Source organism: Ipomoea triloba, chromosome 10 (genome assembly GCF_003576645.1).
Source record: "Ipomoea triloba cultivar NCNSP0323 chromosome 10, ASM357664v1".
In the NCBI taxonomy this organism is placed as follows: domain Eukaryota; kingdom Viridiplantae; phylum Streptophyta; class Magnoliopsida; order Solanales; family Convolvulaceae; genus Ipomoea; species Ipomoea triloba.
In genome coordinates, this window is record NC_044925.1 from 28,380,977 (window position 1) to 28,396,194 (window position 15,218).

A 15,218-nucleotide genomic window follows, 5' to 3' on the forward strand; every position below is an offset into this window, starting at 1 on the left:
AGACAGAAAAATAATGCATATCCCTTAGTCTTTTACTTGTGAAATTAGCTTTAATATTATCGGTGACAATTGTATGTGTTGACAGAGTTTTTTTTTTAGTAATGAATTGAAGATAGTAAAGAATAAATTTCGCAATCGAATGGGAGGTAACTTGATGAATGATTGTTTGGTTACTTTTATTGAGAGGGATGTGTTTGAAAGCATTGTTGATAAAGAAAAAAAAATTATACAACGTTTTCAAAGTATGAAAAACGCGCCGTGAACAATTGTAAAATGAAATTAAAACATAGATCGAGTTTGGTGGTTCAGTTGTATGCATGGCTATTTAAGCCTCCTAATTAAACCTATTGATGAAATATTCTTTAGTCTACCTTTATAAACAGGATGCATTCGAAGAAGCATATGGATTACCAGTCTGGGATGTAGGGAGAGTGTGTGTGTGTATACACATATAGATCATATCAAAGAAGTAGTTAACCTAGAACAAAACTCAATCTCTAATGCATGAGATAGTACGAGCTAGCTTGAGGAACACCAAAAATATTATTGAATGAAGACCAGAGGGTATTATGGTTTCTGGTGACTACTGACTATTATTGTGTCCACCATGCAGCCAGTTAGCAATTGTTATACAGTGGATCATGATCAGGTCCATACAGTGATATGTGGATCATGATCCAATAAAATTGTCAAATGAAACTGTAATAAAGTTAAAATCATATTTTAGTGTTGTTAAAATGAAATTATGGTCCAATAAAATTGTCAAATGAAACTGTAATAGAGTTAAAATCATATTTTAGTGTTGTTAAAATGAAATTAAAAAACTACTTTAGTATTACTATAATGAAACTAGTGTGTGGAAAATTAAACTAAAAAATAAAGTAATATTGTCAAATAAAATTGAAATGTAATTCTTTTCAAAAATTGAAATGTAATTAAAATGATACGGCGCCATTTTGCTTTATGGCCCCTGCTGCTACATAGACCATGGTCCACAATAAAATTTGTCTCCAGTTGAGAACCCTTTAAAACCTTTTATATATATATATATATATATATATATATATATATATATTGGGCCGGTATGGTTCGCTTCATGGGCCAAATTATTCAAATTTTAGTTGGTCCAAACACACGGTCAAAAGAACACTATTGCCAAGAAATCAGCTCAATCCTTTCAATTGGGCTTAATTGGACTCTGTAAGATAAATGGGTTTACATATTTAGGCATGTCATTTGCGAACTATTGGTTAACTTAGCCCCATAGAATATTTATCCAAACTTATAAATAACTCTACACCCTCAAAAGGCAAAATCCCTTACCTCTAAAAGGAGGAGTTAAACGGACAGATTATTAGTCCAAAATCTAGCCCAGACCCGATTAGTTCGGGCCAGGTCAGTTCGGACCACTTGCTAGAATAGACAAACTATGACTAGCCCGTTTTATACTACAGATAGGACCAGACCTTATTTTTTGGCCCATAGACCAGGCTGGCCCAATCTGGCCCGTTGGCACGTACATTTTTAAAAATATATAATATACATATATACTATAAAATAGAGTAATGGTCGATCCAAGCCCGCTTAACTCTGGCAAATAGAATTGCTGAAAGGTAAATTACGATGACTAAGTGTCGTCTTAAGCGGACCAACAGTATATGGTACCCACAAGAAGTCCACTACTTGGTAAAACTCTTATAATACGGTTGTTAGGGTTCGATCATGAGTCATCACCCTTAATCTACTACTTGAGTATCAACTAAGTTGCATGCACAATGAATTTGGAGTAAGAGTGAACATTTGGTGTATTAAATCAACATATTGAAGTATTATAATTATAAGAAAAACCTACGATACCAATGGCGATGGGTACTAATGGCTCTAGCATTGTGTATAATTCAAAAAGTTTTGAGACTGTACCGAACACAATGGGGTTTTGGAAGAACTAAACTCATGAATTGCTAATATGAAAAGCATATTTCACCTACCGATCACTTTTTTCGAATCTATATATCCATTATTTAATCAAATAATTTATGATTAATTAGAATTATATTTAAATGTCAACTACTATATATAGTGTGATGACACCTCAAATTTTGTAATGCGTTAATTCTAAATTGAAAAAATATGAAACAGATATTACTCTCGTTTGATCAAAACTTCTCCGCATAATTGGGACCGTGTCTTCTTTACACTACACAAACCACAAATCTCTTATATTTGTAGCCATGTAGGCCTTGATTTACTAAAAATAATAATTGAATGAAAATTTTATTATTTTATTAATTTTCAATAATTTAAAATAACTACACATGATGCATACATACCGCAAGTAACATGCAGAATGATTATAAAGACAAGGCCACCTATCCACCGGCCACCAAGTTCAATATTATGATATTTTAATTTAATAATTGATACAGTTCTTTTAGTGCACTTGCAAATAATTAATTACAAATATTTATTTAAATTAGTTATATTATGTAATTCATACACAATTTAATAAGAGATCATAAACTCAATCTTAAAACCCTTCAAATGATGAACAAAAAAAAAGATATATCAACTAGAGTCACTTTTCATAAAAATACCTAAACTTATTGATTGAAGTATAAGGGCACAACCCAGGCCTGTTATTAGGCCCTCAGGGACCTTAGGCAACGATTATTGCATGGACCATAAATAAAAAGTACATTTTTAATATGCTAAAAGTACATTATTTTTGTATATAAAGTACATTATTTTAGGGTACATTATTTAAGTACTGAAAGTACATTATTTTATATATACTATCAAATAATGTACCTTCAGTACAAAAATAATATACTTTTAGTATAATAAAAATGTACTTTTTATTTTTGGTCCACACAGCTGTGTGGACCATGGTCCATGCAATAATTTGCCGACCTTAGGAGGAAGCATGCCCAAATAGCAAAAGGCCCAAATCCCATGCTCTTTATGCTGTTCAAATGCAGACAGTGTTTTCTATGTGATCGGTAAAGATTCACCATTACATATGTAAAAATGCACCACGCAGTGTTTAAAAATGCACCACACCAAATGGTACATTTTCAAACATTTTATAGTGTGTTTATACCTAATGGGTGCATGGCCACACGGGAACCTAAACCTGTATTCCTATTTATTTTATAGTTAAAAGAAAATCCTAACTTGACAAGAAGTTAGAGCATGTTTGGTTGACAGGAACTCTTTTTCCATGGGAAGTGAGTTCCTAAAACTCAAAGAAATTACTCTCTTCCCATGTTTGGTTGATTGGAACTAAAATTCCAATGGAAAAGCACTTCCTCATTTTACAGAAAAACAAAATCAGAGGTAGACCCTTGGATTTTATTTTCCTTTGCTGTTGGGAACAAAAGTTGATCTGGCAAGACCTTTTTGCCCTTATGTTTTCTTCATCCTCTTCCCATTTCTTCTTCCTCCCTCCCAAAGTTTAGAAATTGGAAAGCCAGCACACCAACGCTGTGTATGTTCACCAATTCAATTCCAAACATTTTTTGTACGAAATCAAATATAATCAAACATTTTATGTTCACCAGCACTGTGTTCGGAAACTCGCCAGTCGCCGCTTCCGGTCGCTGCCGGCTGCCTCCGCCTTGCTGTCGGCTACCTCCACCTCCGCCTCGCCGCACCCGCCTCGCCAGTCGCCGCCTCAGCTCTGCGCCTCCGCATCTCCGCCTCTGCCACCGTCGCGCCTCTGCCTCCTCCGCATCGCTAGTCGCCGGCTCACCTGCCTCTGCTCTCTTGCTCTGCTGACTGCTTCAACTGCTTCGACCAGAGAACGGGTTTGAGTGCAAAAATGAAGAAACCTAATTGTATTATCATTATTGGGCCCCAAATTGAAATAAGCCCCAAATTGAAATAAGAATAATATGGGTTGTTGGTTAAACATGTGGTTTACTAGTTTAGGTTAATAATAATAATAATAATAATAATAATAGGGGCATTTAGGTCTTTATACACATTATTCCTTACCATTCTAAATCCAACCAAACACCATAATTTATTTTCCGAGCAACTTCTTTTCCACCAACCAAACAACAGAATTTATCTTCCTAATAACTACTTTTTCACGGAATTTCACTTCCACTTCCCTTCAAATATTTTTCGCGAACCAATCGAGCCCTTAATGAAAACACTCTAGCATAAGATAATGGATTAGGTACGATAAAATAAGAATTTAAATATTGCACTATGATCTTTTTAAGAATATATAATCAATTGGAAAGGGGGATTTTCAAAGGGAAAGGACAAATGTCACGTTTTAAATTAAAAATCAAACCTAATCTATATGTATGGAGCCCACCAATTGTTCAATATAATTAGTACCCATACAGATAATATCATATTATATAAAATAAAAAATTACGGAGTACATAATATTCTCATGCAAACTATCAGAATCAAAACTTAAAAGTTAATAACATCAAATGATGCCATCTAGTTAACAATACAAACTAAAAACTTTTTTTTTTTTAACGTGACAAGAAAAATCTTCAATCACTAATAAACCTTATTACTTATGTATAATAGTCTGTAAAAGAAACATAAACCAAATTAAAAAAATTCATGCGTGATTACGAGAGTCATGCTCCCCCACCCAATTATACTTTTTTATGCTAAAAAAACAAAAAACCTTTTTAATTATATATATAATTAGACTCTTAAAATGCATTTCGTTTTATGAGTTTTTAAAAAGGGACCGTGCATGTATGAAATACGAAAACGTTCTTTAGAGGGTTTCCGTGAAAGGATGATATTATCTAGATGAAAGACAATAATTTACCCATATTTTATACCTTTTCTATTTTGAATAGTTCAACGAATATCATGCATACAGTCAAGGTTTTCAAACAATAATATTGACTTGTCAAAATTTGTGTGAGACTGTCTCTCAGGTCGAGTTACGATGAAAATATAATATTTAGACGCACGAATGTAATACTAATTAGGAATAGTGTTGTATTTTTTCTTATAAGTAACAAACACTTCTCAACATTATTTATCATGAAAAAAGTAATACTATTGATATTTTCAAAAAAAAAAAAAGTAATACTATTGATGAAAAATGTAATACTTTTATATAAAAATGTAAAAGTATATTATATTTTTTCTTATAAGTAACAAATATTTTATTAATAATTAATTGATTAATATTATATTTGAGCATATTTACATTTGTGCATATAAGTATGACATTTGCAAATTGATCTGATCCGTCTTACGAATAAGGATCAGTGAGACGGTTTCACACAAGTGTGACTCTATGAAAATTTTCTATCAAATTCTTTTATTAATTTGTTTGACTTGTATAAGAGAAAAGTCAATACAGGAATGTAATGGTTCAGAGACGTACACCTTGCTTATTTTGAATTTTCTTTTTCCAGAAAAGGTAAAAAAAAATAGTATTTAAAAACGCAACAACATTGTGTCAAATTAGCAGCATAAACACTTCTAAAAATAAAATTTGACATTATATATACAATATAAATAAATATACATTATACTAATTAAATAATAATAGCCTATAATAATGACACTTATATATACAATAAAAAACTCTATGCACTTTTACCACTGGCAATACACCTCTCCTGCGTGACAGGTTAAGTTTAAAAAAATAAAACTCCATGTACTTCCATCACTTCATGGGCAATACAGATCTCTTTTACGACAGGTTTAACAGAAGGATAATTAGCAATAATTTAAATCGTAACTTTTTAATACGATAATCATATTTTACCCACTCATTTATCTATTTTGAAACATTTATTTAATTATACTTAGCTTGGTTCAATCGATTGATGGATCCTTTAATTAATCTAAAAAATTATATCTTATAATATTTTCTTTAAATAAAATAAAGCATTAATTTGCAGCATGGAGTGGAGTGGGTGAAATGTTCCTTTCAATTCAATGGCACCATTATGATAAAGTGAGAGCTAGCCTCCTAATAGTGAGCTCATGCTCACATTTAGTTCGTGGAAAAATGTTAATGATGATTATTGTAAATTTAACTGTGTACATCACCGAGAATAAGATCATCGAACATATTGTATATTTTCAAGAGTGATCGATTTGAAAGTTTATGACTGAACATGAAAAAAATCAATATATTAAGAAGACCCAAAATGACATTAACTCTATATTACTTGAAACACACACTCTTTAAATGTTTACAATTTCTTCTCCTTTTTTTGGGTCTCCTTCACTAAACAACTTATTATTTTATTGGTGGATATAATAATAATAATAATAATAATAATAATAATAATATATAGGGAGCAATATTTGGCTGCCAACTCCAATAATATTCGCCAGGAAATCATAAATGTGGACTGCACAAAAGTCCTAAAATAGTTTCTCCGCGTGCCGCGCGAGGGCTATTCGCCCAAACATGGCATAATAATTATCAACGTTTTTAATTTTAACGTCACTTCGCATTATTATTTATTCTATAAATACACCCGACACAGCTCTTCCTCATCAAAATTCAAAACCAACGTTGTAAACTCAAAAAAAAACACAAAAATGTCTTCAGCTCCATTAATGTCTTCTTCCTCTCTCGATCCGGCCCTCGCCGACAACCTTCCGGTGGTCGATATCCCCGGCAGCTACGGCCTCCCATTCCTGGGCCCCATCCTAGACCGCTTCGACTATTTCTATAACCAAGGTGAGGTTGAATTCTTTCAGAGCCGGAAAGATAAGTACCAGTCGACGGTTTTCCGGAGCAACATGCCGCCGGGACCGTTTATGGCGAAAAACTCGAAAGTTATTGTACTTCTCGACAACACTAGCTTCCCCATTCTCTTCGACGTGTCAAAGGTCGAGAAGAAAGATCTTTTTGAAGGGACCTACATGGCTTCCACTAAGTTCACCGGCGGCTACCGCATGTGCTCTTTTCTTGACCCGTCGGAGCCCAAGCACGGGACCTTGAAAGGGTTTTTTCTGGCGACTCTGGCGAAGTTGAAGGATAAGGTTATTCCCCAGTTCACCACTGTCTACTCCGATCTGTTCACCTCCTTGGAAGAGCAGGTGAGATTATATGTATAAATATATACTTACATAATCCCTCAAATCACGAGTAGCCTGATCTCGTAATAATTAATATTATCATGGGTGTTTTCTTGAGAATGATGGATCTACATAAAATTATTATTCTCTTTGTCCCATTTTTTATGACTTTTTCTTAGTAAGTAGAACAGATAAAATGAGACAAGTAGTTGTTTTATCTATCACTTCTTTTTAAAATAGTCAAAGTTAGACAATTGACCGTTAAGAGATTGTTAAGTTGAGGTCAGTAAAAGTCTAAAACACCAAATTCAGTCCTGTATTCTAAAAAATCTAGAATATATGAATTTGTGTTTAGTGGTATAGAGTGATTCTTCCTTATAAGATATCATGGATTCAAATTTTAGTTGGACAAATATTACATTGTAACAGATTATGATCTGAACACTTGTTCCTAACAAGGAATTGAGAGAACCCTTTTGCTTAAAAGTCTTCGGGTGATAAGTTACTTTTTGATTAAATCACTTATTAACTCAATCATTACTACAAACAATTAAATAATATTATATTTAAAATTGTTGCAGGTGAAGCAGAGTGGTCAGTCCAGTTTTAACGATCTGAATGACAATAAGGCGATGGAGTTTTTATTCCGGCTGTACTGTAACGGCAAGAGTCCGGCGGACACCAAGCTCGGCGCCACGGCTAGCAAGACGTTCGATTTATGGCTGGTTCCTCAGCTCGCGCCGCTCATTACTCTAGGACTCACATGGCTGCCCAATTTCATCGAGGATTTAGCACTCCACACATTCCCGATCCCCTTCTGTATCGTGAAATCGGCTTACGACAAAATCTACGACTCCTTCTACGACAACCTGGGATCCATCCTCGACGACGCCGAGAGCGCGGGGCTCCAGAGAGACGAGGCCTGCCACAACATCATTTTCCTCAACGGCTTCAACTCCTACGGCGGCTTCAAGGTCTTCTTCCCGGCTCTCTTCAAGTGGATCGGCGCGGCCGGGCCGAGCCTGCACAGCCAGCTGGCGGCGGAAATCCGAGCCGCCGTCGCGGCGGAAGGCGATCTAACCGTGGCGGCGCTGGAGAAAATGCCGCTCACGAAATCCGTCGTCTGGGAGGCCCTGCGGATCGAGCCGCCCGTGGCGTTCCAGTACGGGAAGGCCAAAGAGGATCTAATCGTCCGAAGCAGTGATAATAAATTTTATATCATAAAAAAAGACGAAATGATCTTCGGATATCAGCCGTTCGCCACGAAAGACGAGCTGGTTTTCGCCGACGCCGAGAAGTTCGTGCCGGACCGGTTTGTGGGCTCGGACGGCGAGAAATTGGTGCAGAATGTGTACTGGTCGAACGGCCGGGAAACCGACAGCCCGACGGTGAACGATAAACAGTGCCCCGGGAAAGATCTGGTGGTGTTGCTTTCGCGGCTCGTGGTGGCGCAGTTCTTTCTCCGGTACGATTCGTTCACCTGCGAGGCCGAGAAGTTCTTGCTTGGGTCAAAGACAACTTTCACGTCGTTGACTAAAGCCACGTCGGCAAAGTGAAATTTGGGTTTTGGTGAGCTGTTTTGGTTGGACCATTGAATGTTTTTTTCTATGTTTGGTAATTGGTATATAAACAACGTTAAAAATCTTCATGTTTGATTTCGTTGTCCCTATAAGTCTATGTTAAGGTGTGCAATAATTGTGCTTGCTGGCATGGCCGCCACCACTTTGTAACTCAGATTGAATAAATAATTATATTTTTCATCAAAGATCTTGTAGTCAAGCTAAATAATTATGACTCTCTCAATTAGGATGTCACGTATAAAAATTAAATTGAGAGCCAACAACTCTAACTGATACATAAGCAACTTGGTTCGTTGTTTTACGAAGGTAATAAAACATATAATCTCCGGACAATCATTAATAATATAATCAATATAAAAATAATTTTGATATCTCGAACACACACCATGAACCATATTCAAGCACTCAATCTCCGCGTGGGACTTCATGCATATAGTATATTAAATCTTCAACTACTACCAAGAGTAGATAGTGGAACATAGTGACAAGGTGCATAGCTATTATGTGTATACATATAGTTTATTTAATACTCTGTACAAAACATATAGGGAAGGTAACATCTGACCCAACTAACAAAATTTTAAAGAAATATGACCTGCCTTGAAGAGGGGTAGTCGAGATGGTGGGACAGGTCTTTCGTACTTGAATATTACAAATTCAATTATAATTAATATTTTATTTAGTCAAACACGTCGCACAGAGTCTTTTTTCTGTTTTTCTGTGATTGTTTCAGTGTAAAACCAGTTTTGTATTGTACAATATAAAATGTAAACAAAATTTTTGTACAAATTGGTTGAGCTAATTCTTCGTGCAGTTTATTAATGTTTAATTTGGATTAAGGTCCATGATATAATTTGTATGCAAATAAAAATTTAAAACCCATCCATCATATTGGGTCAATATGCAATTATCTTTATCGGCCCAATATATAATCCCATCATTCTGGATTAATATCTTTGCTGGCCCAATTAAAGCCCGAACTGTTATCGTCTCAAACCGGGCTTTCTTGCTGCCTAAGAACGTCTGCTCTTAAGCTGAAGGACAAGTATTCAGCAGCATCGCGCACAGAAAAGGTTCAGAAAGATGGAGTTTTATGTTGAAGAAGGAAAGCAATTCAGTGAAAAATGCCAGAGTTTGGTTCTGGTAAGTTTTTAGAGTGGAATTCCTATCAAATTTTGCCTCAATTTCTTTCTTTCTTTCTCTGATGAATGAATTCATCCGTGTGTTCATGTAGTCGGCGCTTTCGATTGGGAACGTTGGGCAGCTTGCGGTGGATTTGCTAATATCTTCGTTGAGAGCTGATCGAATCGGGTTCCTAGACGACCCGAATGTTCTTCCTTGCGTTGGCAATGACGCTTATTCAGCTTCTCCTCCTGGCCAGCTTGCTCTTCCTCTTGAAGGTATCTTTCTAGTTTCTACCCTAATGGCATTTGTTTATGCCGATGATTGTAATGCGTAGTGGCTGACTGGTTATTATGTGTATAAAGATGAAAAAGATTCAAATTTTATGTCTTTGGCAGTTTATGAAACCTCTTCTAGTCAGTTGAGCATCGTGCAACAGAGGTCTCCGGTTGTTAAGGTACAATCTTAATTTGTTGGCAATTAGGTTTATCTGGACAATTGTAATTTGCAATTCAATTGTAATCTTAAAACTGTCTCTTTGCCCAAACCTGGTCTAGTGTCACCCTATTGCACTCCCATATGGAATGGGGTGGGTTCGAGTCTAAGTGGAGGTGATATTGACTCTTTGTGCTTAGTAGGTTGAGAAAGTAGTTATGAACAAATACTGCATTGTAACAGAGTTAGTATTACTAAAAAAAAAAAAAAAAAGATGTGCAGTGCATTTTGTACACAGCATAATTTGATTGCTCATTAGTTTGTTTTCCTTTAGAAATGGAACAACCTGCCTAATGGTTTTGGAAATGCTGAAGTGTTGTTCAGTTGTCTGGATGTCTTTTATCTATACATGGCTTATCGCTTATCAGTGCTGATGGATTTTCAAACAGGGCATGGTGGTTCAATTTGCGAGGAATTTGGCAAACTTTGCTGCTGCCAATGGAATAAAGCATGTTGTTTTGCTATCTAGCTTGGATTTTGGGCGGTGGCAAAGCATTGATATGTCAAGGTATTGATGACAACTTGCACGGGTTTTCTATGCTATTCCTCATATGAACAATGAATTGATTCAATTTAGTATTTTAGTATGGATGGAAGTTTATATATATATTAAGTTCCCTGCGAATGGTTTTTGAGGTTTCCTTGTTACTACTTCTTGCTATTGCCTAGGTTATCAATTGACTAGTTTGAGTTGGAATATTTGAAAAAGGAAAAACACTTAAATTGCTGACCAATTTTGGTGTCTCAGTGGTTTGCAGACATATTATCTCTCTAGTTCCAGCATGGATGGAAAGGACGATGAGTGTGATAGACTTGGTTTCAAGAGACTGCAGGATTATAATCCATCTCAGAGGACGTGGAAGTACCTATGCGATTTAGCTGAAGCTAATAACCTGGAGGAACAAGATTTTCCTTTTGAAGAGCTGGGAGATGAAGATTACCTTGCAAGTTTACCCTTTGCTGCACTTTTCTCTTGTTTTAAGGTATTTTTTTTTAATTGTTAGTACTTTTTGTGTGTGTATCCAGTCCATAGTTGTTGAAAGGGAAATGCTTTCTATTCATTGCGTAAGCTTTAGATAGAACAATAGTCTGCAGACTTTTTAAAAGCAAAATAAAAAATTTTGTTAAATTTCCCCCCACTTTCCTTCCTGACCTTATATCACAATGTCAGCAGTTATCTTCTCCTAAGTCTTATGATACATGCGGCATGTCTTGATTCCATATATGCTTGGTTGCGGTCTTATATCCATTTGGTCCCCCGCAAATGTTTTGCCAATGCATCCATATTGACATTTTTAATGGTTGGCTTTGTTTAATCTTTCTTTTAAAATCCATAGCTACATATCTCTCGAGTGACTTATTTCATTACGGCTTTCTTGACAAACTAAGTTTCTCACATATGGTGGTTGGTTTATTGGACTAGGCCAAAGGTTTGAAGGTTACTTGCCTACTCTGCTATTGTTCCGAGGGAGATAACATACCCGAAGCTTTCCATTTGGCTGACGCAACATCACAAATTCTAGGGCTCACAGCTAATAGTTTCCGAGGTGAGTTTCCATCTCTCATCTTCTTTAAAACAGGGCAAAGGCATAAACTCTGTTGCATAGATTTACCGTCCACATAATTTTTTTTAAAGAATTTCATCGATTATTTTGCAATGCATGCATTGAATTAGATGGTCTATTGGTTTTCTTTAGGCAAGGAAGCTGGAAAATGGATCGTCCCATTTTCTTGGAAGAGTGTGTACGGACCTCCCCCCGATATGTCCCTTTTTTAGGATACTTCAGATATGTTGATTTCCTTGTGGGGTGCTCTCGTATCCTGTAAGTTGTACCTTCCGGAAAAAAAAAATTATGTCTTTATTATTCTAAAATTTTTCTTATTGTTCAACCTTGACAAATTTGAGCTTATATTTGTTGTCAGCTCTTGTTATCCAATACAGCCTTCCTTCTTTTTATACTTTTCTGCAATTCTGTGTGAGCATTTGCATTTGGACCGTGACATGCCAAATGCCGACAGGTTTTTATTTAGACACAACACCGAGGTCTTCGTTTTCTCTGGCGCTATTGGAGAAAGGTGAATTGCAACAAAGACCAATAGCACGATGTATTCTCACTATTAGCCCTTAACGAAATAGCTCTCGTTTATACTAATTTTTTGTGTCATTGTGTTCTATTGTGTGAACAGTCTGGGCAGTAGAACTAGTTGAGAGCACTGCCACCCACCATTGATTATTGTCCTTTTGGTTTCTTAGATAGCGGGCCAGGCCCGTTAAGCCCACTATTTCGCAGAGCATTTTTTGGTAGCCCTAACCCGCCTCATCGCAGGGTGGGTCTGGGCTTCGGCCCATTTTTACAGTACTATATAGACCCATGGAAAGGTGCTTTGAATGTGACTCTTTTTCCCTTGATATGAAATTATGAATGAATAATCCTGCAATTCCAGTTTATGATTAGATTTGGTCTGAATGGTCACATATTGACCAGTCAAACTAGCCAAATTTTGGCTTCTCAACCATCTATCAAACACTACATTTATCTTTTTCCCATTTCAAATTTCTAAAATTTTGAAGCAAGAAGAGCTTCTTGGTGATGAAGATTGATTAAGTAACTAATGAATATAAAAAGGTGTGATAATAGATAATTTTTTACAAGTATCAACATTTTAAGATTATATAATCTCACACGAGAATTATGTTTCATTCATTGAATCACTCTGCGTAGACCATTCCTTTCATTATTGAATCACTTTCGGTGGACCACTCCTTTCATTAAGGGAAAGCTTGAATCACTTTGGGTGGATCACTCCTTTCATTAAAGCTTGATGTCGTGTCTAAAGAAACAATGTCTTCTAAAGTTTATAAATTAGGTAAGATTTTTAAAGTTATTCGAATTAGGCAAACCGTTTGATGTCGTGTCTAAGGAAACAATGTCTTCTAAAGTTATATAAATTAGGCAAGATTTCTAAAGTTATTCGAATTAGGCAAGGTTTGACAAATGATAAGAAAATGGCAACATATTTTGTTACATCATTCACTGAGGGGTAACGGGGGAAACATATTGCCACTATTTGAGAATATGCATTAGGTAAATCTTTTCTCATTCTCTTGTGTAATAGCTCATAAATCATATAGAAGATATAAAGTTTTACTAGGAAAATCCTATGTGACGGATTATACTAATAATGTGTTGGCAATAGTTAAACATGTGATCTTCTAATACGATAACCATGTTTCATATACTCAATCATTTTGAGTGAACCACTCCTTTCATTAAAGCTCAATGTCGTGTCTAAGGAAATTGTGAAATTGTGACTTCTAAAGTTATAGGAATTAGTCAAGATTTTTAATGTTATCAGAATTAGGCAAGGCTAGACAAACGGGACAATATATTTTGTTTCATGGGACTAATCGCTACTCTTTGGTCAATTGTCCTTAACAAATTGATGCCTTTAATAAAAATCAATAATATGCTCTACTCTTTGGTCAATTGTCCTTAACAAATTAATGACTTTAATAACAATTAATAATGTTTCCAAAAAAATAACAATTAATAATATTTTTCAATATTGTTTTACTTTTAGAAATTTGATCCATGTAAGTTAATTTAAATTAAACAAATTTAGTCCTTTAATTGTTTATAATGTTTCACTTTAAGTCCCTATTATTATATAATTGTCAAATTCCAGTAACATATTATTTTATTTTTATCATTTAGAATCAATATTCACTATTAAAAATGTCGCTCACGTGGAGAGAATGAAACTTTTAATCATGGATATTAATTTTAAGTGACAAATATAACCTCATAAAAAATAATTTGCTAATGGAGTTTGACAACTATATAGTACTAGAGACTAAAAGTGTAACATTATAAACAATTAAGAAACTACATTTGTTTAAATTAACTTACAACAAATCAAATTTTTAAAAGTGATACAATTGAATGGTCAAAAACTATATTTTCTCTAATATGCTCATATTTATAAGATAAGATAAGATGGTGATTACATTGGAGCATTGAGAGATGATTGGGCATAGGTTGTCCAATACAACTTTGCATTTGTTTGTTTCCTTTTATTCGTACACTGCCGCTGCCAATTGGACCACAAATTACCTACATCGTTCAAAATGTGTTTTATTGGACCACAAATTACCAATCATCGCACAAAATGTGTTTTAATAAAGAAAAGTTATAATACTTTTACAAATTCTACTATGGTAACTCTCAAATTCTACTCCATCAACTATATTTCTTGATGTTGCACAATACATGATTTGAAAAAGAGTGATATGAATTTGGGCGGGAGCTAGTACGCTAGTTGAGGCACGTTGACAGTTTACCCCAAACCATACATAGTTTGGAGCAGAATCAGTACGTTAGTTGAGGCACACTCACAATTTACCTCAAACCAGACACAATTTGGAGCGGAGTTATAGTTCGACACCTGCTAACTGAATCCGACACTATATACAATGACCCATTCTTGGACTAACATATAGTGGGTTGGGCTAGATTTTCCTAGCCCATTTGTCATTTCTACCCTTTGGGATTTTTTAATTTTCTCACATATATTGTTCTATTTACAAAATTTAAACCTGAAACCTACAATATTCAAATAGAATACAACTTATTCAGACTTGAATTAAAAATAGTCATATAGTTGGTAGATGTAAGATACAATTAAAAATAATATATATATATATATATATATATATATATATACACACACACAAGGAATTCACACTTCCAATAACAATAACTACGTTTATGGTAAAATCAAAAAGGAAAAGAAAACTACATTTATGGTACATTGCTTTACAGTGCACGTTACCATCCTACAAAGAAGCAATAACAAACTACAAATGAAGCAACAAGTAATTGTTTTATATAAACAATCAGTCAAAGACATTTTACAGCATAACTAGACCTAGCAATTATGGACACGGTCCGTTAACACGACACGAAACCGGACACGAAAATAACG

General features: G+C 35.0%; 2 protein-coding genes across 2 annotated transcripts; both read left to right on the forward strand.

Annotated features, from left to right (window-relative positions):
• The first annotated feature begins 6,501 nt into the window (after positions 1 to 6,501).
• LOC116032526 (allene oxide synthase 3-like) lies at positions 6,502 to 8,800 on the forward strand. The gene is made up of 2 exons (XM_031275125.1): positions 6,502 to 7,056; positions 7,617 to 8,800. The coding sequence occupies exons 1-2, from the start codon at positions 6,553 to 6,555 to the stop codon at positions 8,589 to 8,591; spliced, it is 1,479 nt and encodes a 492-aa protein (XP_031130985.1). The 5' UTR covers positions 6,502 to 6,552; the 3' UTR covers positions 8,592 to 8,800.
• Positions 8,801 to 9,633: 833 nt separating this feature from the next.
• On the forward strand, positions 9,634 to 12,189 carry LOC116032633 (proteasome assembly chaperone 2). The gene is made up of 7 exons (XM_031275297.1): positions 9,634 to 9,758; positions 9,850 to 10,015; positions 10,136 to 10,194; positions 10,622 to 10,740; positions 10,981 to 11,215; positions 11,656 to 11,779; positions 11,930 to 12,189. Exons 1-7 carry the CDS (start codon positions 9,699 to 9,701, stop codon positions 12,007 to 12,009), a joined length of 843 nt encoding a protein of 280 aa, XP_031131157.1. The 5' UTR covers positions 9,634 to 9,698; the 3' UTR covers positions 12,010 to 12,189.
• The last annotated feature ends 3,029 nt before the right edge of the window (positions 12,190 to 15,218 follow it).